Below are 23,600 nucleotides of genomic sequence, written 5' to 3'. Positions count from 1 at the left end.
CTTCCCACTGCGGTTAAACTCCTATACGTGCTTTGACTAATAGTCCAGGGCTCACAAAACTCCACCTTCAAATACGGACGGGGCCTCCATCTCCCAATTAGTTCCTATCCCAATTATGTCCACTCAGCAGCAAACGGCGGTGGTCGAGGGGTTTCTGCCCCAGAAGATCAGGGAGTACATCAAGGCGACCTACCCGTTACAAGGGGCCCACGAAGCAGTGGCGTTACCCAATCTGGCCCAACCAGGGTACCTGGCCGTGTATCGCAACAAGTCGCTGCCCCACCAGTTGGTGAACCGCCCCCATCCTCAGGTGGCGACCCTCTACGACATGTTTGAGTGTGCGCTGACCTGGCACGCCGATAAGCCCGCTTTGGGCACTCGTCCCCGCTTGTATGATGGCACCTATGGCGACTACCAATGGCAGACTTACCGTCAGTTCTATGAGCGCCGGTTAAACTTTGGCAGTGGGCTTTTCTTTATTTTGGCTAACAACCCGTATAAGTCTCCCTCAGACAATTACGACTACGACCCCAAGGCGACGGAACTGCCGTTTGTGGTGGCGATGTACTCGCACAACAAGCCCGAGTGGGTGATCACCGACTACGCCTGTGTCGCTTACTCGGTGTGCAACACCGCTCTCTACGACCTGCTTGGTCCCGACGCTTCTGAGTACATTTTGCTGTTGACGGAACTGCCCGTAGTGGTGGGGACGTTGTCTAACATCAGTAAGCTCGTTGATTTGAAGAAACAGCACCCTCAGCTGTTGGCTAAGCTTGTGGCGTTGGTGCTGATGGACCTTTTGGGACCGCTGGACATTCGGTTTAGGGAAAAAGCCCGTGAAGCTAACATTGCCGTGTACGATTTTGAGGAGGTGGAAGCGATGGGAGCAGCGTCAAGACTTCCTCCCATCCCGCCTAATGCCGAAACGTTATACACCATTTCTTTTACCCTGGGTACGTCGGGAACGATGCCTAAAGGGGTTGAATTGAAGCATAAGCTGGCTGTTTCAGGGCTGATGTTGCGGGTCACTGTGGGCAACAACTTGGAGAACTACACTGCCTACTCGTTCCTTCCCTTAGCCCACATTTACGAGAGATCGGTGTGCCACTCTAATTTGTTTAAAGGAGCCCAAATCGGCTACCCCAAGACTAATACCCTCGCCTCGATTCTCGAGGATATTAAGCTTCTCCGTCCCCATGTGTTAGCGTTTGTTCCCAGGGTGTTTCTGCGTTTAGAAGCTCAGATCAAGGCGTTGACGATTAACCACCCCGATGCTGAAGTTCGGGAACGGTTCAAATGGGCCATTGATCGCAAGATGGCGCTCCAGAGAATCCAGGAAGGCGACCCTGGTGTTGACGCTGAGGCCGATGCCATTATTGCTCCGCTTAGAGAGCACTTTGGCATGGACCGCCTCATCTCTTTCTCCACCGGTTCGGCGCCTACTGCCCCCGAGCTGATCCAGTTCGTTAAAGCTGCGTTGAACGTCGGTGTATCTCAAGGGTTCGGGATGACGGAAACGTTTGCTGGGATGTCTACTTCCCCTGCGTACGATGTTAAACCGGGCTCACTGGGGGCGATTGCCATTACTACGGAAATGAAACTCAAAGAACTCCCGCAAATGGGGTATGTGGCGAATGATCCCAACGGTCCTAGGGGTGAGCTTTTGCTTAGAGGCCCCCAGATCTTTGAACGCTATTACAAGAACCCTGAGGAGACGGCTAAGGCAATTGACGCCGACGGCTGGTTCCACACGGGGGACGTGGCGTGGGTTAACCCCAAAGATCTGAACCGGATGAGCGTGATTGACCGGGTCAAAAACTACTTGAAGCTTGCCCAAGGCGAATACGTCACCCCCGAACGGTGTGAGAACTTGTACATCGCCATCAACCCCATCATCACCCAGCTCTTCGTGTACGGCGACTCCCACCGCGACTACTTGGTGGGTGTCATTGGCTTGGACGAGAACTTGATGACGAAATACGTTTCGAAGATTCTTGGACGCCAGTGTGACGACTACGAGGCGACGATCAAGTTGTTGAATGAGCCTGAAGTGAAGCGTAAGGTGATTGGATACATGAACCAGAACATGGGCGACAGATTGCAGAGCTACGAGAAGGTGAAGAACATGCGGTTTGCCCACATGCCGTTGGGTGCTGCTGGCGGCGACTTCTTGACGCCGACGTCGAAGTTGAAGCGGCAGGTGGCCACGAAACATTTTAAGCCGTTGTTTGACGAGTTGTACCAGGAAGGGTCGTTGTTTGAGAGTAAGTCGAAGTTCTAGAGGTATATACGTGTCCTGGCGACACTATAAAAATGGTATTTCAGAGTAATTGTAGGGTGGTGGCGGTATTGGTTTGAGCTTGAAATAAGTAGTAGGTGAAGCACTTGGCCACCAACAGCATACACAATAGAGCTACATATTCTACGAGTTCAAACCATGACTTTGGTTGAATGAGTCTCTTATTGTCAGTGATCTCGGATTCCTTACTTTTCGTAGACACTCCAGGCTCTCGCACTCCGCACTTTATTTCCCCACCCAGGTGGCCCCCGCAGCTGCTAGATTTGTCTTCTCACTAGCCACCCCCGGTCAGAGTATGCCTGCTCTCCTTGGGATTTGTGGGGCTTGATTTTGAATCCTGATTGAAGCTTGCGAAGAGGAAGATTATACCTGCTGGCTTGTGTCGGCAAAGAGATCATAAACTGAACGACCCACCCCACCAGGTATGCGAATAGTTACCGTTCTCACGGCTTAAGAACATCAAACTTGAGTGATCTAAAGACTCTCGGTGCTGGTTTCCTAGTGCTTCGGCCAAGTGTTTAACGTATTCCGGCAATTGTGGTTTGAGAGTATTTATTATGGTCATGGTGGTGTGGCCGAGATGTAGATCAGCCTAAAGATTGAGCACTCCTTCCTTAATTATATTCTACTTGTAACTTCGTAACATAGTATAAGGGTTTCTCATCATCTGATTGATGCTTTAGCCCTTCATTCCGTTTATAGTGCGATTCAATCAAGGATGCACAAGATATGTTGGGGCACAATGACCAACTGAGACTTATCAAGTTGAATATTTCATCATTAATGATGAAAACATTGATATTCTCGGTTTCCTGATGAGTTTAAACTTGCTAAGTCTACCGCCAAAATACCATAATGAGCCAAAGTAATGAGGGAAAACTAATCGATGAACTCACTAAAACGTGACTCTTGAATGAAATCTAGTTGCTCTCTCTGGTAAACCATCACTACTTATCCAACTTGTAGTCCTTAGTATAGTGAGTATAGTGCGGCAAAGAAGCATCGCTCTAAAATCACCCAAATCTTAACTAACAAACTCAAACCTCATACCAATAAACTCTACATAACTTTACCTTCAAATACCACCCCCTCCCATTTCCGTTTTACCCCTCCTTCCGTTAAATTTCACCGCCACTCCATCTCATCGCACGACCTCATCGCGGGCGCACTTCGATCGCATCGAAACCTATACCCACACCCACACCCATCTTTCTTTCGCCCTTCCCCACCCACACCACCAAACAACACAACCAGACGCTATGGCCGACCCATTCCTCAAAGAGCCCAAGCGGAAGCGGCGGGACGTGCGTGACCCGTCGTCGTCACGAGCCAAGCGCAGCCGCTCCACCAAGGCTGCGCCCGCCCGAGCGTTGCCTGACGATGAGATTCTGCTGGCCAGCGACGACGACGGCGATACTCCCGATGCCGCCGACGTTGACGACGTTCCTGACGACCAGCTTGAATCCGACGAAGAGTTTGCCGGCGAGCTGGCCACCGATAAGCGGCGGCGGTTGGCGCAGCAGTACTTGGACAACTTGACCGGCCACGACCACGACGGCACCGACTTCGACGCCGCCGACCTCGACCGCGAGTTGATCGCCCAGAGATTGCAGACCGACGTTGCCGAACAGAAAGGGTATGTGTACAAGTTTATCGGCGATAAGATTGCGGCGCAGTTGGGCGAAGTGCCGGCGAAGACGACGAGAATGGGGTGCCGCGCCCCCACCGGGGTGGCTGCCTCGGGCAATGCTGTATACGTGGTGCTGAAAGACGGCCAACTCGTCAAGTATACTCACAAGGGCAACCAGGGAAAGCTTGTGAGAGTTAAGCACACCTCGGTGCGCCAGGCGTGCGCCCAAGACGAAACCTTAAGCTATAACACTGAGCTCACGTGTGTGGCGGCGCTGCCAAAGTTTGTCGTCACTGGCACTCAAGACGGCCACTTAATCATCTGGCTGTCGGATCTGATGACGTGTTTGAAGGTGCTTAGGACTCGGGGCGCCGTCCTCGCCATCACCTTCCGCCGCGGCTCCGACCAGCTCTACGCCGCCTGTCTGGACTTAAAGATCCGAACCTACTCGATTAACCAGTTCCAGCAACTCGAAATCCTTTACGGCCACCAGGACCAGATCACCGATATCTGTGCTCTAGCCAGAGAGACGTGTGTGCTGGTGGGGGCTCGCGACAAGAGCGCCAACTACTGGAAGATCGCCGAGGAGCTGCGGCTCACCTTCAGAGGCGGGGACAACCCCAAGAAGTTGCTGGTGACCGAGGATTACTTTGAAGGGCTGCTTGACTGTGTGCTGATGAACGACGAGACCCATTTCGTCACCGGGAGCGATAACGGCAACGTGCTGTTGTGGTCGCTTTCGAAGAAGAAGCCGTTGTTCACGGCAAGATTAGCTCATGGCGTCGAGCCGCAAATGACCACGTTAGAAGCCACTGCTGAGCGTGACGCTGCCGAAACCGATATCCCTCGACCCCAGCCGTACTGGATCACCGCGGTGCACGCCATCCCGTATTCCGATGTGTTTTTCACTGGGTCGTACCTGGGCCAAGTGAAAGTATGGAAATTGGACCAGGAACTGCAATTGCGTAAGTTCGAGCTCATTGGCGAAGTGCAAGTGAGAGGGTGTGTGGTGCTGATCACGCTGGAAGAGCTTGGCGACGGCAAAGTGGCGGTGATGATATTGACGCTGAAGGAGCACCGGTTGGGCAGCTGGCTTCTGGATAAGATCGAGGGGCGCAACGCGGTGGTGACGATGGTGTTTGATGCATAGAGACAGTATATAGACGTGTAATAGCATAGGATAATCACAGAAACTGAGAGAATTAATCATTGTACTTATTCCAATTACAGGTATGGGCTCATGTCGGTTATTCACATTCAATGGCACCAGTTATCCCATTAATGTTACTGATTATGCTCATTATGGGCCTGTCTATCTCGAACCCCAGCGAACATGGAATATTCTCCGTGGACGGGCCACAATAGAGGTTTACCAGGACGAACGCCACGAGGAGAACAGACAGACTCAATCAATTGCATCTGAAATGCCATGGTATCGGTTGTTAAATTTGCTGAGTTTTGGAGCGCGTCCAGTGCTATTTTTGAGTGGTCAAATGTGGGCTAGCATTGTAGCATTGATGTTTGAGTGTTACCCCGTAAGAGGTCATGATAGACGGTGCTATAAGTGATGAGATTGGATTGAAGAGATGGGCTACTGATAATTCAATCACTTCCCATTAAAGTAGTCCCTTGACATAGCTCATTGAATTGCCATTTAACCGTCCCTTAGTATTTTTCAGTTCATGGCTTGTCTTGGTGTTGTCTTGGTTCGCGTTCGCACTTGTCTCGGCCCATCATGTGACCGGGGGCCAATCACAACCACGCTCCGACGATCGCACCTGAGGTTTTTTTTCAAGCGATAAACCAACCCAGCTCACCGCTTACCACTAAGGATGTCTAACGTTGCCAAGCAAGCCGCCACCAAGATCGAATGGTCGAGAGTGATCTCGTCGCTCGGGTTGACCGGGCAAACCGCGGCGCTGTTGTCGGCGTTCAAGAAGAGAAACGACGACGCCAAGAAGGCGGTGTTGGACCTCGAGGCCCAGCCGCAAACCGTCGACTTTGCCCACTACCGCAAGGTGTTGTCCAACCAGAAGGTGATTGACGAAGTGGAAAAGTACGTCAAGTCGTTCACCCCGGCCAAGCCCGACGTGTCCAAGGTGATCGCCAACATCGAGATCTTTGAAAACGCCGCCGTCGACAACGCCAAGTTGACCGAGAAGTCCGTCACCGAGGAAATCAAGCAATTGCAAGCGACTTTGAAGGACATCGAGTCGGCGAGACCCTTCGACCAATTGACCGTCGACGACGTCGCCGCCGCTTCGGACTTGGACAAGAAGGTCACCTACATGGTCAAGAACGGTAAGTGGGAAGTGCCCGGCTACAAGGAAAAGTTCGGCGACTTGACGCTCATGTAACTGTTGCATATAGAGTTAAATTATTACGATTTTCGAGACATGTCCACCACGGTACCAGTGGAAATGTAGACCACTTTATCAAACCGCTCGGCAAAGGCAACGGGCACCGCCAGCACGTCCAGCCACCGGGTAACGTCAGGCTCAGTAAACTCGCCGTTATAACCACTGTCGATAGTATGGTCCATCATGGTGACCACCACGGGGATTCCGTAACTGTTTAGTCTTTGGACGTGGCGGTTCAAATTGGTATACCACGCCGTCGCCGACGTTGTAGGCAATTGTCGGAGTTCCCAGTAGAATAGGGATATGTTATCAATCACCACGGCGTCTATGAGCTCTTGGGAGTGGCTGAGGGCGTCAAGGGCGTCCATGAGCTCCTGGCTCAGGTCGCATTGCCATCCACTAACCACCACTGCTTTCGGGGCTAATTCGGTCACCACGTGGCGTAGCTGGCGGTTATCGGGGAACACAAGGAGAGCCAGCTCTCCTTCGAGGGTTATTGGAGGCTCGGGGAGGGTGAGTGACTGCCTGGCCACCACCACCGCCTCAAGTAGTGATCGCGTCTCCATACGCGGAAGCAAGACCTCGACTGTAAACATCTTAAATAATGATGGAATTGTGAATATGTTAATTGTTATTGTTTATGCCATTTGGAATAGTTTGAGGCTTGAATTGGTGAATATTTATGGGTATAGTCATGGTTGGTAGCAATACTTAAAAGGTAATCAATGGAGCCTTAGACTTCAATAAGAGCAAAGATGGAAAAACTAAGATTAAGCACCAATATTCAATCAAGTCGAATGGGTACCACATCTACAAGCGATTCAAAAATACAGGATATTTATTTTGATAAACCGAAAGCGGTTTCTATTTACAGAGTTAGTTCTTCTTCTTCAGCTTCTTCTTCGACCCCGAGGTGCCCTCGATGTACTTCAAAATGTCGTCCACCGATTGCGAAGCGATGGCGGGGTCAGGCGCAGTTTGGGTGTGCTTCTTACCCTTACCCTTCTTCACCTGGGGTTCAGCAGCGGGCTTAACCTTAGCCTTAGCCTTAGCCTCATGGGCCTGGCTGTGCTTCTTGGCTTCGGCTTGCATCTCAGTGAACTTGAGGTAGGCGGCCAAGTTGGTGGCAGTGGTCATCGCCTCCTTCAGCAAGGGGTCGTCGGGCCCCAAAAGCTTGACGAAAATGTCGCCGGCGTGGGCAAAGTACTTCTGCGCCGCGGCGTACTCGTCGGTAGAGATGTTGACGACGATGTTGGCCAAGCGGTAGTAGATGAACCCGGTCATTTCCGACACGTCCCCGTGGACGCGGATCAGCAGCTCAAGGCACAGCGCCATCACCTCGGCGGCGGCGGTGAGGTAGCGCTGGTGCACCAACGAGTCGGCGAACAGCGTCAACGTCGAGATCACCGCGGGGTGGTCGGCAGTGCCGTAGATGTCGGCAATCACCGACACGGCGTGGCGGTACATCTTGAGGGCGTTGGCGATGCCGTCGGCACCGCCGGTTTGCGCTTCCAAGTAGGCGGCGTTGATGTAGGCTCTGACCAGGTCGAACGAGTCGGGACCGAACGTGCGCTCAGCAACAGCAATCGCCTTACGAGCCATGGCGGCGGCCCGGATCGAAGTAGCATCAACTTCGCCGAACAGCTGCGACATGTTGAGGTAGAACTGCGCCGTTTCCTTGTGAACACGCGAGTACATTTGTTCCTCGATGGTGACCAAGTCGCCCAAGATTTGCGAGCCGATCTCCTTGTCTTCGTTGGCGATGTGGGCGCGGGCAGAAGCGTACAACTCGTCAACAAGCTGCGCCTTGTATTGCGAGTCCTTGATCACGGGGACAAAGGCCAAGATGTCCAGGGCGACAAAAGTCAGAGTGCGGGTTTCAGCCACTTGTTCAACCTTAGCCGATTGCTTCTTACCCTTCTTCTTGTCCTTCTTGCCGTTCTTGGCGGAAGCAGCGGCAGCTTCGGGTTCAGGCGACGCCAGCGCTTGCTTGGCGGCGTCGAACGCTTGCTGAGTGAAGGCGTAGTCCTGAGCCTTCCATTGGATACCGAACTTGATAGCAATCTCTCTCAACAACACTTGAGCAGGCACTTGTTGGCGCCAGTCGTCGGGGAGTTGGAAGCGGAATCTTTGAAGAACCACTTGCTTGATCAATTGCGACACCTTAGCAGCGTCCAACTCAAAGAACGCTTGCTGTTCGGGGAACAACGCCTTGGTGGTGGCGTCCAATTCCACGGTACCAGTAACTTCCAGCAAGAGACAGTTGTGGAAGTGGGCCACAAACGCCGCGTAGAGAGGCTTGGGCACGTCGGCGCCGAGCGAGCGCAACACGTGCTTGGCGGCACGCGACACCATTTCTTGAACGGCCAACCGGTACACGGTGGTGTAGTTGGCGACGGCACCGTGGAAAGTAGCCTTAGTATCCTCGATCTTGTGGTCTTCAGGCTTCTCTTCCTCTTCTTCCTTTTCTTCGACAGGAGGTTCCTTACCTTCCTTCAATGCTTGGGCACGAGCTTCGGCAAGGTCGGCGCGGCGCTTCTTTTCCGCTTCCAACTTAGCTTCTTGTTCCTTTTGCACTTCTTCGGCACGAGCGACGTTAACCTTGATTTGCTCGGCTTCGACGGAGTGGTGGGCGGCGAGCGCCGCTTGGATCTCGTCGGCGATGAAACCAAGGTAGCGCATGTTGATACCGCGGTCGTGCAATTGACGGGTCAAGTTAGCACCGTCGAAAGGAGCCACCATTTGCGGGATGGCCTTAACCCATTCGCCGATAAGGGTTTCCTTGACGAACTTAGACACGGCGCGAACGTCGGCTTCGTCTTCGGGCGACGTCTTAACGCCAGGAGCGAAAGCGTCAGGGTTAAGCAAGAACTTGTTGGCAAGGTCGGGAGTGGGTTCGCCTTCCTTGACCCCCTTGAGGAGCTCGGAGACGTTTTGGCGCCACCACAAGTCGACGGCTTCAAGACGCAAGAGCGGCTCAGCGTGAGGGTACAGCGACTCGGGGTTCTTGGGGTCCCAGTGGGCTTCGATGAACTCAATGTCGCGGGGGGTGGCGCGGAAAGTGTCGATCAAATACTTTCTTTGGTCGGTACCGTTGATCCCCTTGAAGTCTTGCGACACCACAAGCTTCTTGTCGCCGACGGTGTGAGGCTTCAAGTGCAACATTTCAGCCACTCTCTTGAGCGGTTCCTCGAACGAAGGGTCGGCTTCCACCACCAGCTTGTCCAGCGACAACCCGTAGACGACACGTTCTTCCGCTTCGACGTCTTCGGGCGGTTGGCTAAAGATACCGGGGACGGGGGCCTGAGCAATGACACGGTGGCCCATGTAGTCGACAGCACAGGTGGCCACGGTGTGGACGTCTTGGCCCAGCACCAGCGTCATCAACTTGTTGAGCACTTGCACGGTGCTCAAGTCCTTACCGCTCAAGTACCAGGCTGCGGCGTCGCCACCGGTTTCCGGGTAGTTGTCAACGTCAACGCCACCGTTAGAGTAGAAGATGCCGTTGCGCAAGTAGATCTGGCGTCTGGCTTCGTCGTCGGGGTTCATGGCGGGGACGTTTTCGTGGATGATGTTCACCAGCTCGTGAGTGGCAGCGACGGAGAATTCGTGCAAAGTCTTGAGCAAGAGGTGTTCTCTCAACACTCTTTCTTCGATCAGCAGCGTCGGCAATTCCTTAACCGCTTGCACTTCTTCGTTCCAGTCCTTGACGTAGTCGGCGCCGTCAACGCCGTTAGCGATGAGGGGCAATTGCAGACGCGAAATGTCGGGCTTAATCGCTTGAGCGTGGGCTTCGGCGACCCAGGGGCAGGCAGTGAAGCCGGCAGTGGGCAAGAAGTAGGTTTCTGGCAAGTCCGTCAGCAGGGTCAAAGTGGCGTCGAATGCCTCGAGCGCCGGCTCAAACTGCGCCAGCAACTTGGCGACAAGGTTGTACAAGAGGTACTCCTTGTGGAACTTCCCCTTTTCGTTCACTTTAAGCAGAGGGTTGAAGGTGTGGTTCAGGCATTGGTTGACGAAAAAACCCAGCACGTGACAGGTGATGTTAAACGTCTCTTCTTCCAACGTCTGGATGGTCAAGTAGAGCAAGTCACCCTTAAGACGTTGTTGAGCGGGGACCGGCAGCCATTGCAGCACCATGATCGAGCGGATGGGGCACTTCAATTGGTCGACGGTGGTGGCGTAGGCGGCCTGTTGCTGCAACGACAGCGGCTCGGGAATAGCGGTAACCAGTTGCAAGAGTTCCTGTTCGGTTTCCAGCAACTTCTTTGCCGGCTGGTCCTCCTTTTTATCCAGTTCTTCTTCGACGGCCTTCTTGGCCTCTTCCTCTTCAGTAGGGCCGCCGACGGGCTTCAAACCGAGCGTGTTGATCTTGGACGCCCCCAGCTGCACCGACAAGTCGTTCAGCACCCGGTCCAAGTAGTGCAACCCCACCGTCTGGCGGAACTTGGTGATCTGGTCGTACACCGCCAGCAACGTGTAAGGCTTTTCCTTGATCGCCACGTCGACGCCGTCGCCACCAATATCACCGAACACGGTGTCGTCGGTCACTTCGGCACCGCCAATGACCACGCGGTAGTGGGTCAAGTTGCGGGCGACGGGGAGGGCGGCGAGGTACTGGCGCAAGTCGCCCACCAGCTGGTCGCCGGTGAAGGGGATCTCGACTTTGTCGGCGGCGGTGACACACTCGGGGAGCGTCACCCGCACGTTGATCACGGGGACGGCGGTGGCTTCTTCCGCGGCCTCCAGCATCACTAAAAGGTGTGGGTGTTCGTGAGGAGGGAGGGAGGTGGTCGAAAATTTTTCAGTGCGCACCGTTTGTGGGGACGGTTCCGTGGACGGTAACTTTGAAGAGGGGAATACTGTGGCTCGGACATAGGACCAGGGGAGGCGAGATAGGTAGTATTAAAGGGACACGAGTGAACCTTAAGTCTTAGGCAGTACGTTATAGGTAATAGTGATACGTCGTTTGCTATCGTGATGACCATGAGTCATCATCGGCAGAGTATTGACATCATTGGCTAACTTGAATTGATTTCAATTGGGTATCCTTCGCCTAATTAAGGGTAACAATACGGTGATCGACTCCATTTTTGCTTTGGGCAACGGGATTTACCGAGTGGCTCGTTGATGCGAAGGATCCGAGACAGTAGTGTCACATCACATACTTGATGGTAGTTTTTTTGGTCAATTACAATTAGTATGCTCTACGGTTTTCAATTGACCATACATCCGATAAATTTTGTAAGTGACACAGAATTTACGAGATTGTGGGGGAGGCGCGATGAACAGGGAGCGCCTAACTCCGAAGACACCCGTCGGCATTCTCCGGATCACAAAGACGCAGTGAATCAACTAGATGTAATCTATATAGAGAACACAACAATAACTAAATGACCTAATTGTTAGTTTTTGCCGAAGGAGAATGACGTTAAATGAGTCATGGGCCATTATGGTTATATGCCGGAACCATCGAGTGGAGTCCCCTAACAGTCGCAACTCACATTAGACAGGAATTATTTGATTTCGAGGATTGCCTGTGGCCATGAAGAATACAAGTTCTGATAGTCACGAACTCCTAAGTTTTAAAACAAATCTTTCACCCCCGCTGGTATTTGTGTAGTTAATGACTAATCTGCCTAAATTTAAAAACGGTCCATTCATCTTACTATTTTAATTCAATGTAGACACAAGAGTCACTGCTTACCCGCCTAAATTAATAATGTCATTCACGGGAATTGAACTAGGTATTTTCAGTCAAAACTCATAGAGGGAATTAATTGGAGGGTTTGGTTGATTGATTGGTGAATCTAAGAACACTTTCCATCATTTACCAAAATAGCCACACTTCTATTGTGTACTGCTTCACTTCTATTGTATATTGCTTCGATTCATACTCCCATCGAATTAATTTTGATGGTTTGGGCATATTGCGTACTAACAACGTTAGAACCGTCATTAGTGTGACTTTTAGGTCCTTAAACAACAAGTACATGGAAGCAATACAAGAACACTTAGGAGCACTGAGTCACAGTATAGATCGACAGAGAAATCAGTGATGTCTTCTGCGTCTTGCATTTAAACACCAACCCTGCATACAATCAAAGGTGCATATGTAGTGAACATCAAGACAATCTTTATAGCCCCAACCACCGCTGAGAGCAGTCAGAAGCGTAGGGAATATTCAGGATTGCTCAAACTTTCGATGGAAAACCAAAAAAGAAAAAAATGGAAAAACAGTTGAAAACAATTACAAAGGGTGATATAAAATTAGGAAAAATTGCTAGAGTCAATCTGATTGCTCCAAAACATTCTTTGATACTGAAAGTATAGTAGATAAATAATTGGGCAAGTTCACGTCATAACTGGTGGATCTACAACAAATTTCACATAGTTGAGGTACCTATAAAAACTTTTTTTTTTTTTTTGGCAATTTTCTTTTTCGGACCGCTATGCGTCTGTAGCGTAGTCTATTACATTCAGTGAGCATTGAAACTGACCTGTGATGTTTGTAACAATGAAGAGAGAAGTTTATTTCCTCATCAATGTAGATTGTCTATATGCAGGTGTATCAAGAGAGCTGCGGAACACCACAATTTGAGCTGAAATATGAGATTCCAGAATTTCTAGCACTATTTATTCAGCATCATTATAATTTATGAGCATGTCTATTCAATTTGACACGTTTTTTAGGGGTTGACACAAGGACAAATCATGCTTGCAAATCGGCCTACATATAAGTGTTGCGTCTACATATCATATGTACGCTTTTTACCTTACATTTTGGTCGTGTAAACCACTTCATTGGAGATAACTACTGTCATGTACACTGTTCAAATGATAAGCGAGATAGCAAAAACATATTATCAGAATTTTTTTCGAAAAATAAAAAAAATTCTAATAAAATCACGGAAAGTCGAGAAGAGTTCTATACAACTTGATAATTTTCTTTGGCGTCTAAAGTATAGTTAATGTGTTTCTGGGCAAGTCAACGTTGGATTTAAAGTAGTTAAGGCAATGTTGAAAATATAGGATAAAAAAGAAGGGTAAAAACGTCCTTTTTGTTACATAGATATTATCTATGTGTACATGGGTGGGTTATTGTGAGAAGCAGAGAAGTTCAAGCAATATTAACTTACTTCCGTTATATATAGGATATAGGGATATTTTGCCGATAATTACTGTGCAGGAATGATCGGTAATTGCAGGATCAATTGTCAGCCGAGAAGATTTCAAAAGCCGGTAGACGATAACATTATAAAAGCCGATAGCCGAGTGAAAGTCGACTTCGTTACAATAGGTTCATCAACTCGCTGACACGTGAGAACTTTGATTGAGTACATGGTAAAAAATAAACTTTACAAAGTGTTTTCAGTGCAACAATGTTGTAGGCTTTCATTTGCTCAAGGCGAGCTTCGGCGGCCTTATCTGGCCCCACTAGCGCCCTGCATTTGCACAAAGCGTCTGTTTAGTTCTCTCCATTAAGGTTCGGGTAGTCTAAATAGCTTGTCCATGGCGGAATAATCTAGCTGGATTATTGATTTGATGCGGAGTATTTTGAACACTCAATACGTCGTCAACTTAGAGGGAAAAAGTCGGAAATAAAGAACGTACCCAGCATACTTCCTTGGCGAGAAGTACTTATTCATTGGCTTGCGTTAACTAGTGAAGTTGGACTGAAGATGGTGGAACTCGCACTCGGTAGTACTTGACGTCCGGACAGGTTCATATAGTATTATTCATGATCATTCGTAAAATTAAACTTAGCATAGCCCCTAATTATTGCTAATTACTCAACATCATCCAAAGCCTCTTGCATCTTCGCTGACCCCAACTTCTTGATTAACTCAAGGCCATATTGAGGAATCTTGGTATTCTTCAGGTCCAAGGCATAAACGTCCTTATCAAGTTTGCCCCCGTACTTCTTGGGCAACTCCGGGAACGCGTCTTCCGCCGCCAAATTGGTCCCCGAGATGACGTTGAACTTCTTAAGTGTTTCCTTGTTGATAATCCCCACGGTCTTCAAGAAGGAGAAGACCCAACTCATAAACACAGGAACGCCGACGAAAAACTTGGTCGATAAAAGCTCAGGGTAGTTGTGGCCGAAAATCTCGATGATTTCCTTGGTATTCTGCTTTTGCTTCTTTTCCATACGGAAGATCGAGACGCCAGTGTAGTCGTGGATCTGAGCTAACTTGTCGTTGGTGACGTCGGTGAAGTCCAAGAGCGACACCGCCCGTTCCATCAATCCGATTCTCCACCGTAAGAACTGGGACCCCGGCTTATCGGAAGTCTTGTCGCCAAATTCACCAAAGAGCTTAGACAACGATTGCATGTTCCCGTACAAGTTGAACGTAGCCACCTTTAAGTTCGGTTTGCCGTTAGGGAACTCAGTGATGACCCCAAGCTTGGTGAGTCCCTCATTGTGTTTCTCATCCCAAGCGGCAGAAAGCGGCTGGAACTTATTCCGCCAGTTCAACGTGTTCTTGAGTCTGGCGGCGGCGGTGGCAACCTCAAACTCGTCCGCCTTCAAGAACTTGAGCAAGATCTCGTTTCTGATCACTTCGTCAACAAATTCTTTGTCGGCAGTATTGATGCGGTAGCCAAACACCTCGTCATATTCGGGGTTATCCAACAGTTTGAGGATCTTGGGGATCTGGGCGATGAGCTGAGCCAACTTGGCCGATTCGCTCAGGGTCAACTTGGTCACAGTCTTGGGAGCGGGAGCCAGCAGTTTTTCGTCCTTGGTAGTAGCGGCGGGCTTTGCTTCCGGCTCACCAGAGGGGATCGGTGTGGCCTTAGTCGAGGCCAGTTTCACGTCATTAGACACGCCAGTGTCGACGGTATTGCCCGTAGCGCTGTCGGGAGCCTCCACTTTCGTCGCTGGCACGTCCTCAACCGGTGTGGCAGCTACAGCAGACATGGCTTGTTTGTGGTAAGCAAGGGGCGTGGGAGGCGACACGGTGGCTCACGCGTTTTTCTTATATGCGCCAAACACGGCTGGGCTCGCTTCCCCAAATTTTCGCACCACCCCGATTTTTTTTTCGTTTGGTGCGTGTGAGTGGCTGACAACTACCAGGGCTGTCCGGTCTCGGCTTCTTGGCACTGTGAAAACGATATAAGAAAAAGGCTGTGCTTCGGAGATGTCGGTGTTGGCAGTCCAGCGTAGCTGTAATTAAGGCTGGTAGGCTTTGAGTTCAATCAGGAAGGTCTAAACAAGGATCAGTCGTCATCATATCTAAACACGGGGGAGGGGTTAAAATGGTACAAACTTGAAAGCGTACCCTAATCGACTGATTAGCCTATTATTTTATTTTCTATGTGTGAAGTGGGCCAATTGTGTAAAAAAACGTGTTTGTTATTGTTGAGAATCGGGTCCACCGGGATTCTCTGTAGAACTGGAAAGGTTCTCATATTGGTTCTCCGACTTGCGGTCAGATTGTTTGGGGGGCATTCTGTAGTACAGGTACAGTAATCCGAGGAGTGTTAAGCAAAGGCTTAAAGGTAACAAATGTAGTAATAAAAGTATATAGGTAGATCCAGATCCATTCTAATTGATTTTCCCAGGATAATGCATGTGTTGTTGTCAACATGTATATGCAGTCCAGGGGTAAACGCCACAGTGCGTGGTTATAGACCGAATAGTGATTTGGCTCTGGCAAATCACGTGTAGTGGAAACACGGTGCCACAACAGTTATTGTTTAGTATAGCTCGTGTTGGTAGGAGGGGAAGACGTACGTGGTGTTATCTAAACCATCAGAAAGCATCGTGCTGAGATGATGACGCCGATGCTGTGCTTTTTCACCGCTGGTGTCGCCTATGTGCAGGACGGCAATAATCCCAACCCCTAAATACTTCAACTCACTGATTACCACTTAAACGAACAATTATTCCAAATACTGAATTTATCACTGATTACATCTGGTTGATTAATCACCCCCGATGAACTTGTTTCACCGATTAATTGCTACCTTTGATTCAATTAAGGGGCATGGTCATTCGCAGTGGTCATATAAGGTGCGAGAGGGCTAAAGGGGAGCTCCCTACTGTCTCAGGGGGTTATGGGAGCCACCCGGGGATCAGGCCAAGAGATCCCCCTCCGTGGAAACGGTGGGGAGGCCCCCCAAACCTGTCACCCCCTAATTACCTCAGCTTGTCATCATTTTACGACGTGCCAAGCTTTCATCGAAATGTCGATCAAAAATGCACTCAAACAACCACGCCAGGGTCTGGTACCTATCTTACATATACGGGGCCTGTCTAGACACCTCACATTACGTGCGTTTAGCCGGTCTGTACGTTTGATGGGCGCAAAGCGTCCGCACCCCCGACGATTCCGAATCGGGTGATGTCGGCCCACTGCCACCAGTGACGGGGGCCGTTTGTGGTGTCGTTGCCATCGCCGTCATGCCTTGGCAATGTCGGCTGCGCCACCGGGAGCGACACCACGTTTTATTGTCTCAGGGAGCCATCGTGGGATCACCAGGAGGCGTCTATCCCCATTAGGAAATTCGGCGGATCCACCCTTCCGAAGCGCCACAGACCCGCCAGCACTCAAATCGCTATACTAGAGTCATCCGGTTGCCCTACTAACCCCTAAACACTTGCTTTACCGTCCCCTTTTCCCTATATCTGGCTCTTCCTCGGAACTCCCGCCCCTGGCTCGGAAGCACTGGGTCGCCGCGAAAACACCCCCCAGACGGGCAGCGCAGGCTGCCCTGCACACACGCTATCAACGGCTCCGAAACAATGCGCGCACCATAAATACCTAGCCATAACTCCGCCAACCCCACCAGGCCTCCTAAACAATCCCCACGCCCCCCCTCACAACTTCCTTAAGAGACGATGTCGTTTTCCATCGGGCTGGAGTTGGTGAGCCAGTTCACCCAGGCGTGGACGCCGAAAACGATGCCGACGCTGACGCTGCTCAGCTACGTCGACCCCACCCTCATCCCGCTGCTCATGGAACAGCTCGCCGCCATCACTCTGCTGGCGTTTCATGCTACCGCGACTGCCGACGTGCTTGAGCTTCAACGGTCGTTTCGAGCGTGTGAGGCGCTGCTCACGATTGCCCTGGGCCAAGGGTTCATCGCCACCGCCCATATTTTGGACCCGAGACGCCAGTACGCCACTCAGGCGGTGTTTAATGCTACCTTGAACTTGGTCAATTTGGAGAATAACGATAACTTCTACGGCACCCGCTTAACTCTAGGGGGTAACGTGTTGTTCACGGTGCTTTTCGCCCTTCTTTTCGTCTACCACACCGCGATGATGATCTGGCTGAAACACGTCTATTTCGGCGTGTGCATGTTCTGCGGCGTCGGCCTCGAGTTCGCCGGCTACCTCGCCCGCTCGCTTGCCGCCAACGACTTGCTCAACGAGGACGACTTCCTCTGTCAGATCATCTGTCTCACCATCGCCCCCGCGTTCATTATGGGGGGCATCTACTACCTTTTGGCGCAGATGCTCATCGTCTACGGCCGGAAATACGCCCTCCTAAAGCCGATGTGGTTTCTGTATATCTTTATCTTTTGTGATGTCGCCTCATTGGTGATCCAGGCCGCCGGCGGTGGTATCGCCGCCACCGCGTTAGCTGACTTCAAACTGACCGACGCCGGCACCCACGTGATGGTGGCGGGGATCGCGTGGCAAGTGTTCTCAATGCTGGTGTTCCTCATCCTTCTTTTGGACTGGATGTACCGCATCTTCTTCCGGCTGAGTCCCGAAATCAAATTCTCGTTTGGCAACTTCTTCCACCTCCTATTTAACACGAAAAAGGGCCGCGCCATCAAACAGGCCCAGGAGCCCTACTTCAACCCCAAGTACCACGAGGTGCGCCTGCGCAAAGTGTTTGGCTGGTCGCCGCTCATCATCTTGGTGTCGGTGCTTTTCATCTACGTGCGGTGTATTTACCGGGTGATCGAGCTTGCCGAAGGGTGGAGCGGCTTCCTCATCACCCACGAGGCCTACATTTTGACGTTAGACGCACTGATGGTGTTCCTCGGCTGTCTCGTGTACTTCCCCTTCCACCCCGTGGTGCTCTTCGGCCGCCGCGACGACTTGACGCTCCTGACGATCAAGAAGCGCTACGACGAACATAAGCACGCCCACGACGACCCGCAGGGGGGGCTCAAACTGGACTCCGAGTTCTTCTTCCAGAATACCCACTTTGACTCGTTGGAATCAACCAAAACCCCGTCATATTAGACACTGTCATCACCCCTCGGTAAACTCAATAATATAGACTAGCATAATGTACACAAAATCCGTCGAAGAATTCATTGGGACAGTTTTCTTCACTATATCATTTTCAGGTTGTAAAATGGATTCTTGATCGTTTGTCGATGGCAATCTCCAATCATATAGCTTCCATAATCGCTTTTCAAAATTATACATCAAATTTAATCGCAAGGCCAATTGATGATGAAGACATGGTATTCGGCTCTAAGAGTATCCCAGATTGAGATTTTGTGCTTTTGTCAATTATCATCAAAGGTTGTCAATAATCGAGAAAACTGAAGTTCGAGTCTTCACCAGAGTATAATATCGAGTATACTATTTTCGAATCACTTAGAGTATTGTTGTATTAGTCTGAAGAAGTATCCCCTCTATTTACATTAGTTACTTTCCCCCGGGGGCAATCTTAAAGCATAAGATATCGTTTTTGCCCACGTCCACGGTATCTTCTTCGCCCACTTTCACGCCGCCTACGCCTTCAATGTGGGCAATAGTGACGTCACCCATGATCTTGCGGGCGACATTAATCACCGGTGTACCCCGTTTCACCAATAAACAGTCCTTAAACGCTCCGCCGTCTCCCAGCAGAAACGAGTTGATGTTACGTACAGGGTACACGGGGACCAACTCGAGAAGTTCTGCGGCCGCTTTAAGAAGGTCCACCACCCCAGTAGAGCCAAACCGGTACAATACAAGGTCTCTGACGTTCTCTATCCGGTTACGGATCTTATCATCAATCTCTTTAAGTCCCAGTTCCGGGCCCAAATCGTCAATGGTATCGACAAACTCAGTGCCTGGTTCGTATTTGATATAGTTTTGATCAGCGAGTTTTCGTAGGAACACTTCAGTGATGGACAGAGTCAAAATTGTCTTTGAGTCAGGGTATTTGAGGATGATCTTCAGCACGTTTTTATCGGCATCCGGGTGGTCCATTTTGTTTAATGAAAGCACGGTGGGGAACTTAACGTCCATAAAACACCGCACGACGTCCTCAATGGTGTCCTGGTCCCATTTCTCCAATGGCGGTAACGGGGTGCCGTGTACTTCAGGGTAGCGGTCTAACGCTTTGCCAATAAGCTTTTTGTTAGCAGAGTACCCGCCCAATTGCTGGCGAAGCGTCTCCAACGCCGTCAGCTTTGTGGCGATGTGGCGTTTCACCACCAGCGGCCACTTGTCCATCAAATTGCCCAAAATCCACCGGAAAATCTCTTCTTGCAACCACTCAATGTCTTTCAAAGGGTCGTAGCCTCGAGTAGCTTTACCTTCGGCATCGGTACAGCCGCTGGCGTCGACAATATGGATGAGACAGTCGGCCTCGGTTAAGTCGCTCAAAAACTTATTGCCGAGCCCCCGACCAAGATGGGCGTTGGGCACCAAGCCGGCAACATCCAAAAGCATGATGGGGACGCCTCGTTTGCCGTCTCGGCAATAGCCATAGGTCGGCAGACACTCCTCTTGCTTGCCTACTCTAGCACAGGCGCAGTCGACCTCTAGGTAGCCGGTGGCTTTATTGGGGTCGATAGTAGTGAAAGGGAACGCGCCCACTTTGGCGTTAGCATCGGTAAGTGAGTTTAACGTGGTGGACTTGCCGCTGGAGGGCTTGCCGACCAACCCAATGACGACCATGATGGCTCTCGACGGGAGCGAGGGGCGGGGCACATAACTGAAAATGCTAGCAGTGCGAGGAGAGAGACACTGTGAGACACTATGTGTAGGAAACAAGTCAGTGAGAAACGAGTGAGAAAAACGAGGTACGAGAAATCTTCATGTGAAAATCAACGATGATAAACCTGAAATAAAAAGAAAAAAAAACAAATAGGTCTTGACATCACCTAATCTTGTGTTATTTGTGTCACTTGTCTATCTTAGTACCACCCTTGTCCTGTTTTCGTTTTTCAGCCTCGCTGGGACGCGCGCGCGCGAAAAACACACGTAGACGGAGGTGACCCTTGTTTCCCCCATAATTTGCAGGCTCCATGTCGTTCTTACTGATCTTCTGGAACGGGTTTTCCGAGGACTTTAAGAAGAAGAATTTCCTGTTGTACGGCCAATGGCTCGGCATCATCGGCATCTTCCTCTGCATCGCCCTCGGCGTCGCCAACTTGGTGGGGCTGTTTATACCGCCGTCCCCCGGGATCACGGTGTTCTCGATCATCTGCATCGTCCAAGGGCTCGTGGTGATGTTTGTCGAGATCCCGTTTTTCCTCAAGATCTGTCCCATGACGGAGAAGTTCATCAATTTCATCAAATTGTTCGACTCCAACATGAACCGGTTTGGCTTCTATCTCTTGAACGCCGCCCTCCAGTACTTGACGCTTTTGTTTAAGGCGACGCTGTTGCTCACCGTCGCCATCTGGTTCACCATCACCTCGGGGTGCTACGTGTTGGCGATGTTGAAGCACCAGGAGTTTGAGACGACCCAGTTGGGGTCGGCGGAGACGCGCCAGGAGTTTGGCCAGGAGGCGGTGCGCAACGTCCTCTAGATATGATATATTACCTACTTACGTTTCAGTAATTCTTTATCCTTTTTTCACGATTGTCTTTTTCGTTCTTTTAGTTTCCAGCTTCCCTCGTGTATAGTGATTACATAATCAACACGAAAAAGAAAAAATTCACTCCGAATAAAAAACGGTTACAGCGCGCTGCTAATATCCATCATCACTATACCACTCCACAGCCATGGCCACCGCCGCTACCGAGCTTAGGAAAGAAGATACCCCACGCGCTCCCACGCCACCAAGCCATAACCAGGCCTTGAGTCTCGACCAGGTGAGCGCCGACCCGGACGAGCTCATCGAGCTCCGCGGCGAGGGCCGCTACTTCGGCGTCACCGACCCGGAGCTGGGCGACCGCATCAACGCCCAGCAGCTGCTTGGCCAGCTCTGCAGCAACTGCCACCGCCGAGGCCACAGCCGCGCCAAGTGCAAGACGGTGGTGTGCCACAAATGCGGCAAAATCGACGACCACTACGAATCGAAATGTCCCACCCACATGGTGTGCTATAAGTGCGGCGGCATGGGCCACCACCAGTCCGAGTGCACGGTGAAACACGCCAAGCGCAAGTACTGTCAGGACTGCGAGACCTTCGACCACGGGAGCAACTTGTGTCCGCTTATATGGCGCAGTTACCGAGTCAACGGCAGCGCCGAGCCCAAGCGGCTCCCAAACATTTCGTGCTATAACTGCGGCAGCAGCGTCCACTACGGCGACGAGTGTGGCGACTACCGCCACTCGCCGCTCGCGGCGACGGGGCTGGCGTTCCTGGGGAACAACTTGCCCCGCAGTCTCCGGCGCACTTATTTCGACCAAGTGGACGAGCTCCCGCCGAAACCGAAGCGGCAAAACACTCACTTCCTGTTTGCTACTCCCCTGCCCAACGGCTCGCGTCCCCTGACTCCGTCTAACGGCCGCAACAACCACAACCAGCGCAATTTCACTCGCTTTGGCCACATCAATAATAACAACAACAATAACAGCAACGGCCGCGACTTCCAGGCACTGAAACCGCTGCTGAAACACCATAACCACCACAAGCCTGCTCCCCAGCGGCTGGGGACGATATCACGGCCCTCGGGGCCGAAGGCGTCGGCGCCGAAACCGCTGCGCCTGGGCAAGATCAAGCTCGGCAAGTTCCAATACTAATACGCCAACGACGATGAATTTATGGACTTTTGGAGTTTACTACGGGGATATTTATAGACTGTACTACTATATAAATAACTTATTTATGTTAGTATAACGATGTGACGGTAAATCTCTTTGTACAGCGTGTCATCTTTATGCAAAGACAATGATACTCTTCTCTGTATTCTTAAAATTGACAATTAAATATCTGAATGTGTAGTGCTCCCCGCACTGGTCATCGCGCACTGATTTCCTTATCGGATATAGTGCGACGAGATGGCTCGGAGTAAAGGCAAGGGCAAGGCGAAGAAGAACGCCGCCGTCACCGAGCTCGAGCTGCTGGTGTACCCCATTTTGGAAGTGGAGTTCCCCGACCCGCTTTTCGCCTGCGCCGCCCACCCGACGAAGCCGTGGATCGCGCTGGGGCTCGCCACGGGGCACGTCTACATGACCGAATACGACCCCGAGGCGTTGGAACTGGCGGCGGAACTGGCCAAGGCCGCCGCCAAGTACAACACGGCGCTGGTGAGCGGCACCTCGACCAAGTGGTGGGCGTGTGTCGACCTGCCGGCGCCCTCAGACCAGCCTCATCTCACCAGTCTCTGGAAGACGCGGCGCCACAAGGGGGCGTGCCGCCACATTGTGTTTGACCCGCTTGATGAGGGGGCCAGCATCTATACCGTGGGCAGCGACCACGTCATCAAAAAGGCCGAGTCGGCCACGGGGAAAGTGACGGCGAAGATCGACGTCAAACCCCACTTCGTCACCGACGCCGACGCCGTCACCCGCCTCTGTGCGTCGCCGGTGCTCCCCATCGTTGTCGTCGGTACCGAGGCCGGCCACGTGTTGGTGTTCGACAACAAGCTCACCAAGCTCCAGTACACGGTGGAGGCGGCGCACGACGACGCCGTCAACGCCATCCTCGCGATGCCCGCCGTGAGCAACTACCACTTCTTGACGCTCGGGCTGACGACGCTCAGCCACATCGACATCCGCAAGGGGATCGTCACCCAGCTGGACGACCAGAGCGACGAGTTGTTGGCGATGGCGTTCCCGTCGGACTTTGTCCGCGAGAACAAGAACGACACCGTGCTTGTCGCCCACGGCGAGGGGATCGTCACCATCTGGAAGCAGCTGAAGAACCGGTTGATGGACCAATTGTCAAGAATCAAGCTCAGCAAGGGGGTGTCGGTCGACACCATCATCAGCACCATGAACAACGACGACGAAGGCGCCAACCCCCCCGTCGACTGTATGTGGTGCGGCGACTCGGAGGGGCTCTTGTACAAAGTGAACTACAAGCGGGGCCGCGTGGTGGAGACGCGGGTGCACTCGTTCGCCGACGAGGTGGGGTATTTGGACATCGACTGCGGCTACCGGTTGGTGAGTGCGGGCATGGAACGCTTGAAGGTGTGGCTGGTCAAGGAGCCCGAGGAGATCAGGGAGGCCGAA

At 51.5% G+C, this 23,600-nt stretch overlaps 11 protein-coding genes across 11 annotated transcripts in view; 7 read left to right on the top strand and 4 right to left on the bottom strand. All coding sequences in view use genetic code 12, as the record gives it.

Annotated features, from left to right (window-relative positions):
- Nucleotides 1-115: 115 nt before the first annotated feature.
- Nucleotides 116-2,281, top strand: DIURU_003033 (uncharacterized protein; the record flags this gene model as incomplete). Its single annotated transcript, XM_034155751.1, has 1 exon — nucleotides 116-2,281. One exon carries the CDS (start codon nucleotides 116-118, stop codon nucleotides 2,279-2,281), a length of 2,166 nt encoding a protein of 721 aa, XP_034012169.1.
- A 1,277-nt stretch (nucleotides 2,282-3,558) lies between these two features.
- RRP9 (Rrp9p) lies at nucleotides 3,559-5,079 on the top strand (the record flags this gene model as incomplete). Its single annotated transcript, XM_034155750.1, has 1 exon — nucleotides 3,559-5,079. One exon carries the CDS (start codon nucleotides 3,559-3,561, stop codon nucleotides 5,077-5,079), a length of 1,521 nt encoding a protein of 506 aa, XP_034012168.1.
- Nucleotides 5,080-5,761: 682 nt separating this feature from the next.
- Nucleotides 5,762-6,286, top strand: ATP7 (F1F0 ATP synthase subunit d; the record flags this gene model as incomplete). Its single annotated transcript, XM_034155749.1, has 1 exon — nucleotides 5,762-6,286. The coding sequence occupies one exon, from the start codon at nucleotides 5,762-5,764 to the stop codon at nucleotides 6,284-6,286; it is 525 nt and encodes a 174-aa protein (XP_034012167.1).
- A 23-nt stretch (nucleotides 6,287-6,309) lies between these two features.
- Nucleotides 6,310-6,885, bottom strand: DIURU_003030 (uncharacterized protein; the record flags this gene model as incomplete). The annotated part of the gene is made up of 1 exon (XM_034155748.1): nucleotides 6,310-6,885. One exon carries the CDS (start codon nucleotides 6,883-6,885, stop codon nucleotides 6,310-6,312), a length of 576 nt encoding a protein of 191 aa, XP_034012166.1.
- A 280-nt stretch (nucleotides 6,886-7,165) lies between these two features.
- Nucleotides 7,166-11,038, bottom strand: DIURU_003029 (translation initiation factor 3 subunit; the record flags this gene model as incomplete). The annotated part of the gene is made up of 1 exon (XM_034155746.1): nucleotides 7,166-11,038. The coding sequence occupies one exon, from the start codon at nucleotides 11,036-11,038 to the stop codon at nucleotides 7,166-7,168; it is 3,873 nt and encodes a 1,290-aa protein (XP_034012165.1).
- A 3,037-nt stretch (nucleotides 11,039-14,075) lies between these two features.
- SFH5 (Sfh5p) lies at nucleotides 14,076-15,209 on the bottom strand (the record flags this gene model as incomplete). Its single annotated transcript, XM_034155745.1, has 1 exon — nucleotides 14,076-15,209. One exon carries the CDS (start codon nucleotides 15,207-15,209, stop codon nucleotides 14,076-14,078), a length of 1,134 nt encoding a protein of 377 aa, XP_034012164.1.
- A 1,923-nt stretch (nucleotides 15,210-17,132) lies between these two features.
- DIURU_003027 (RTA1 domain-containing protein) lies at nucleotides 17,133-18,494 on the top strand (the record flags this gene model as incomplete). The annotated part of the gene is made up of 1 exon (XM_034155744.1): nucleotides 17,133-18,494. One exon carries the CDS (start codon nucleotides 17,133-17,135, stop codon nucleotides 18,492-18,494), a length of 1,362 nt encoding a protein of 453 aa, XP_034012163.1.
- Nucleotides 18,495-18,908: 414 nt separating this feature from the next.
- Nucleotides 18,909-20,150, bottom strand: DIURU_003026 (uncharacterized protein; the record flags this gene model as incomplete). Its single annotated transcript, XM_034155743.1, has 1 exon — nucleotides 18,909-20,150. The coding sequence occupies one exon, from the start codon at nucleotides 20,148-20,150 to the stop codon at nucleotides 18,909-18,911; it is 1,242 nt and encodes a 413-aa protein (XP_034012162.1).
- A 350-nt stretch (nucleotides 20,151-20,500) lies between these two features.
- Nucleotides 20,501-21,007, top strand: TVP18 (Tvp18p; the record flags this gene model as incomplete). The annotated part of the gene is made up of 1 exon (XM_034155742.1): nucleotides 20,501-21,007. One exon carries the CDS (start codon nucleotides 20,501-20,503, stop codon nucleotides 21,005-21,007), a length of 507 nt encoding a protein of 168 aa, XP_034012161.1.
- Nucleotides 21,008-21,203: 196 nt separating this feature from the next.
- On the top strand, nucleotides 21,204-22,166 carry DIURU_003024 (TRAMP complex RNA-binding subunit; the record flags this gene model as incomplete). The annotated part of the gene is made up of 1 exon (XM_034155741.1): nucleotides 21,204-22,166. One exon carries the CDS (start codon nucleotides 21,204-21,206, stop codon nucleotides 22,164-22,166), a length of 963 nt encoding a protein of 320 aa, XP_034012160.1.
- Nucleotides 22,167-22,424: 258 nt separating this feature from the next.
- Nucleotides 22,425-23,600, top strand: part of JIP5 (Jip5p) — a gene marked incomplete at both ends in the record, with an annotated part of 1,538 nt that continues 362 nt past the window's right edge. The window contains 2 exons of the mRNA XM_034155740.1: nucleotides 22,425-23,400; nucleotides 23,577-23,600. The exon at nucleotides 23,577-23,600 is cut by the window's right edge and continues 362 nt beyond it. Of these exons, the coding sequence (XP_034012159.1) occupies nucleotides 22,425-23,400; nucleotides 23,577-23,600 (1,000 nt within the window). The remainder of the gene's footprint in view (nucleotides 23,401-23,576) is intronic.

This window comes from Diutina rugosa (genome assembly GCF_008704595.1).
Source record: "Diutina rugosa strain CBS 613 chromosome Unknown scaffold43_size124718, whole genome shotgun sequence".
Lineage (NCBI taxonomy): Eukaryota > Fungi > Ascomycota > Pichiomycetes > Serinales > Debaryomycetaceae > Diutina > Diutina rugosa.
This window is presented reverse-complemented; position numbering and strand designations above follow the sequence as displayed.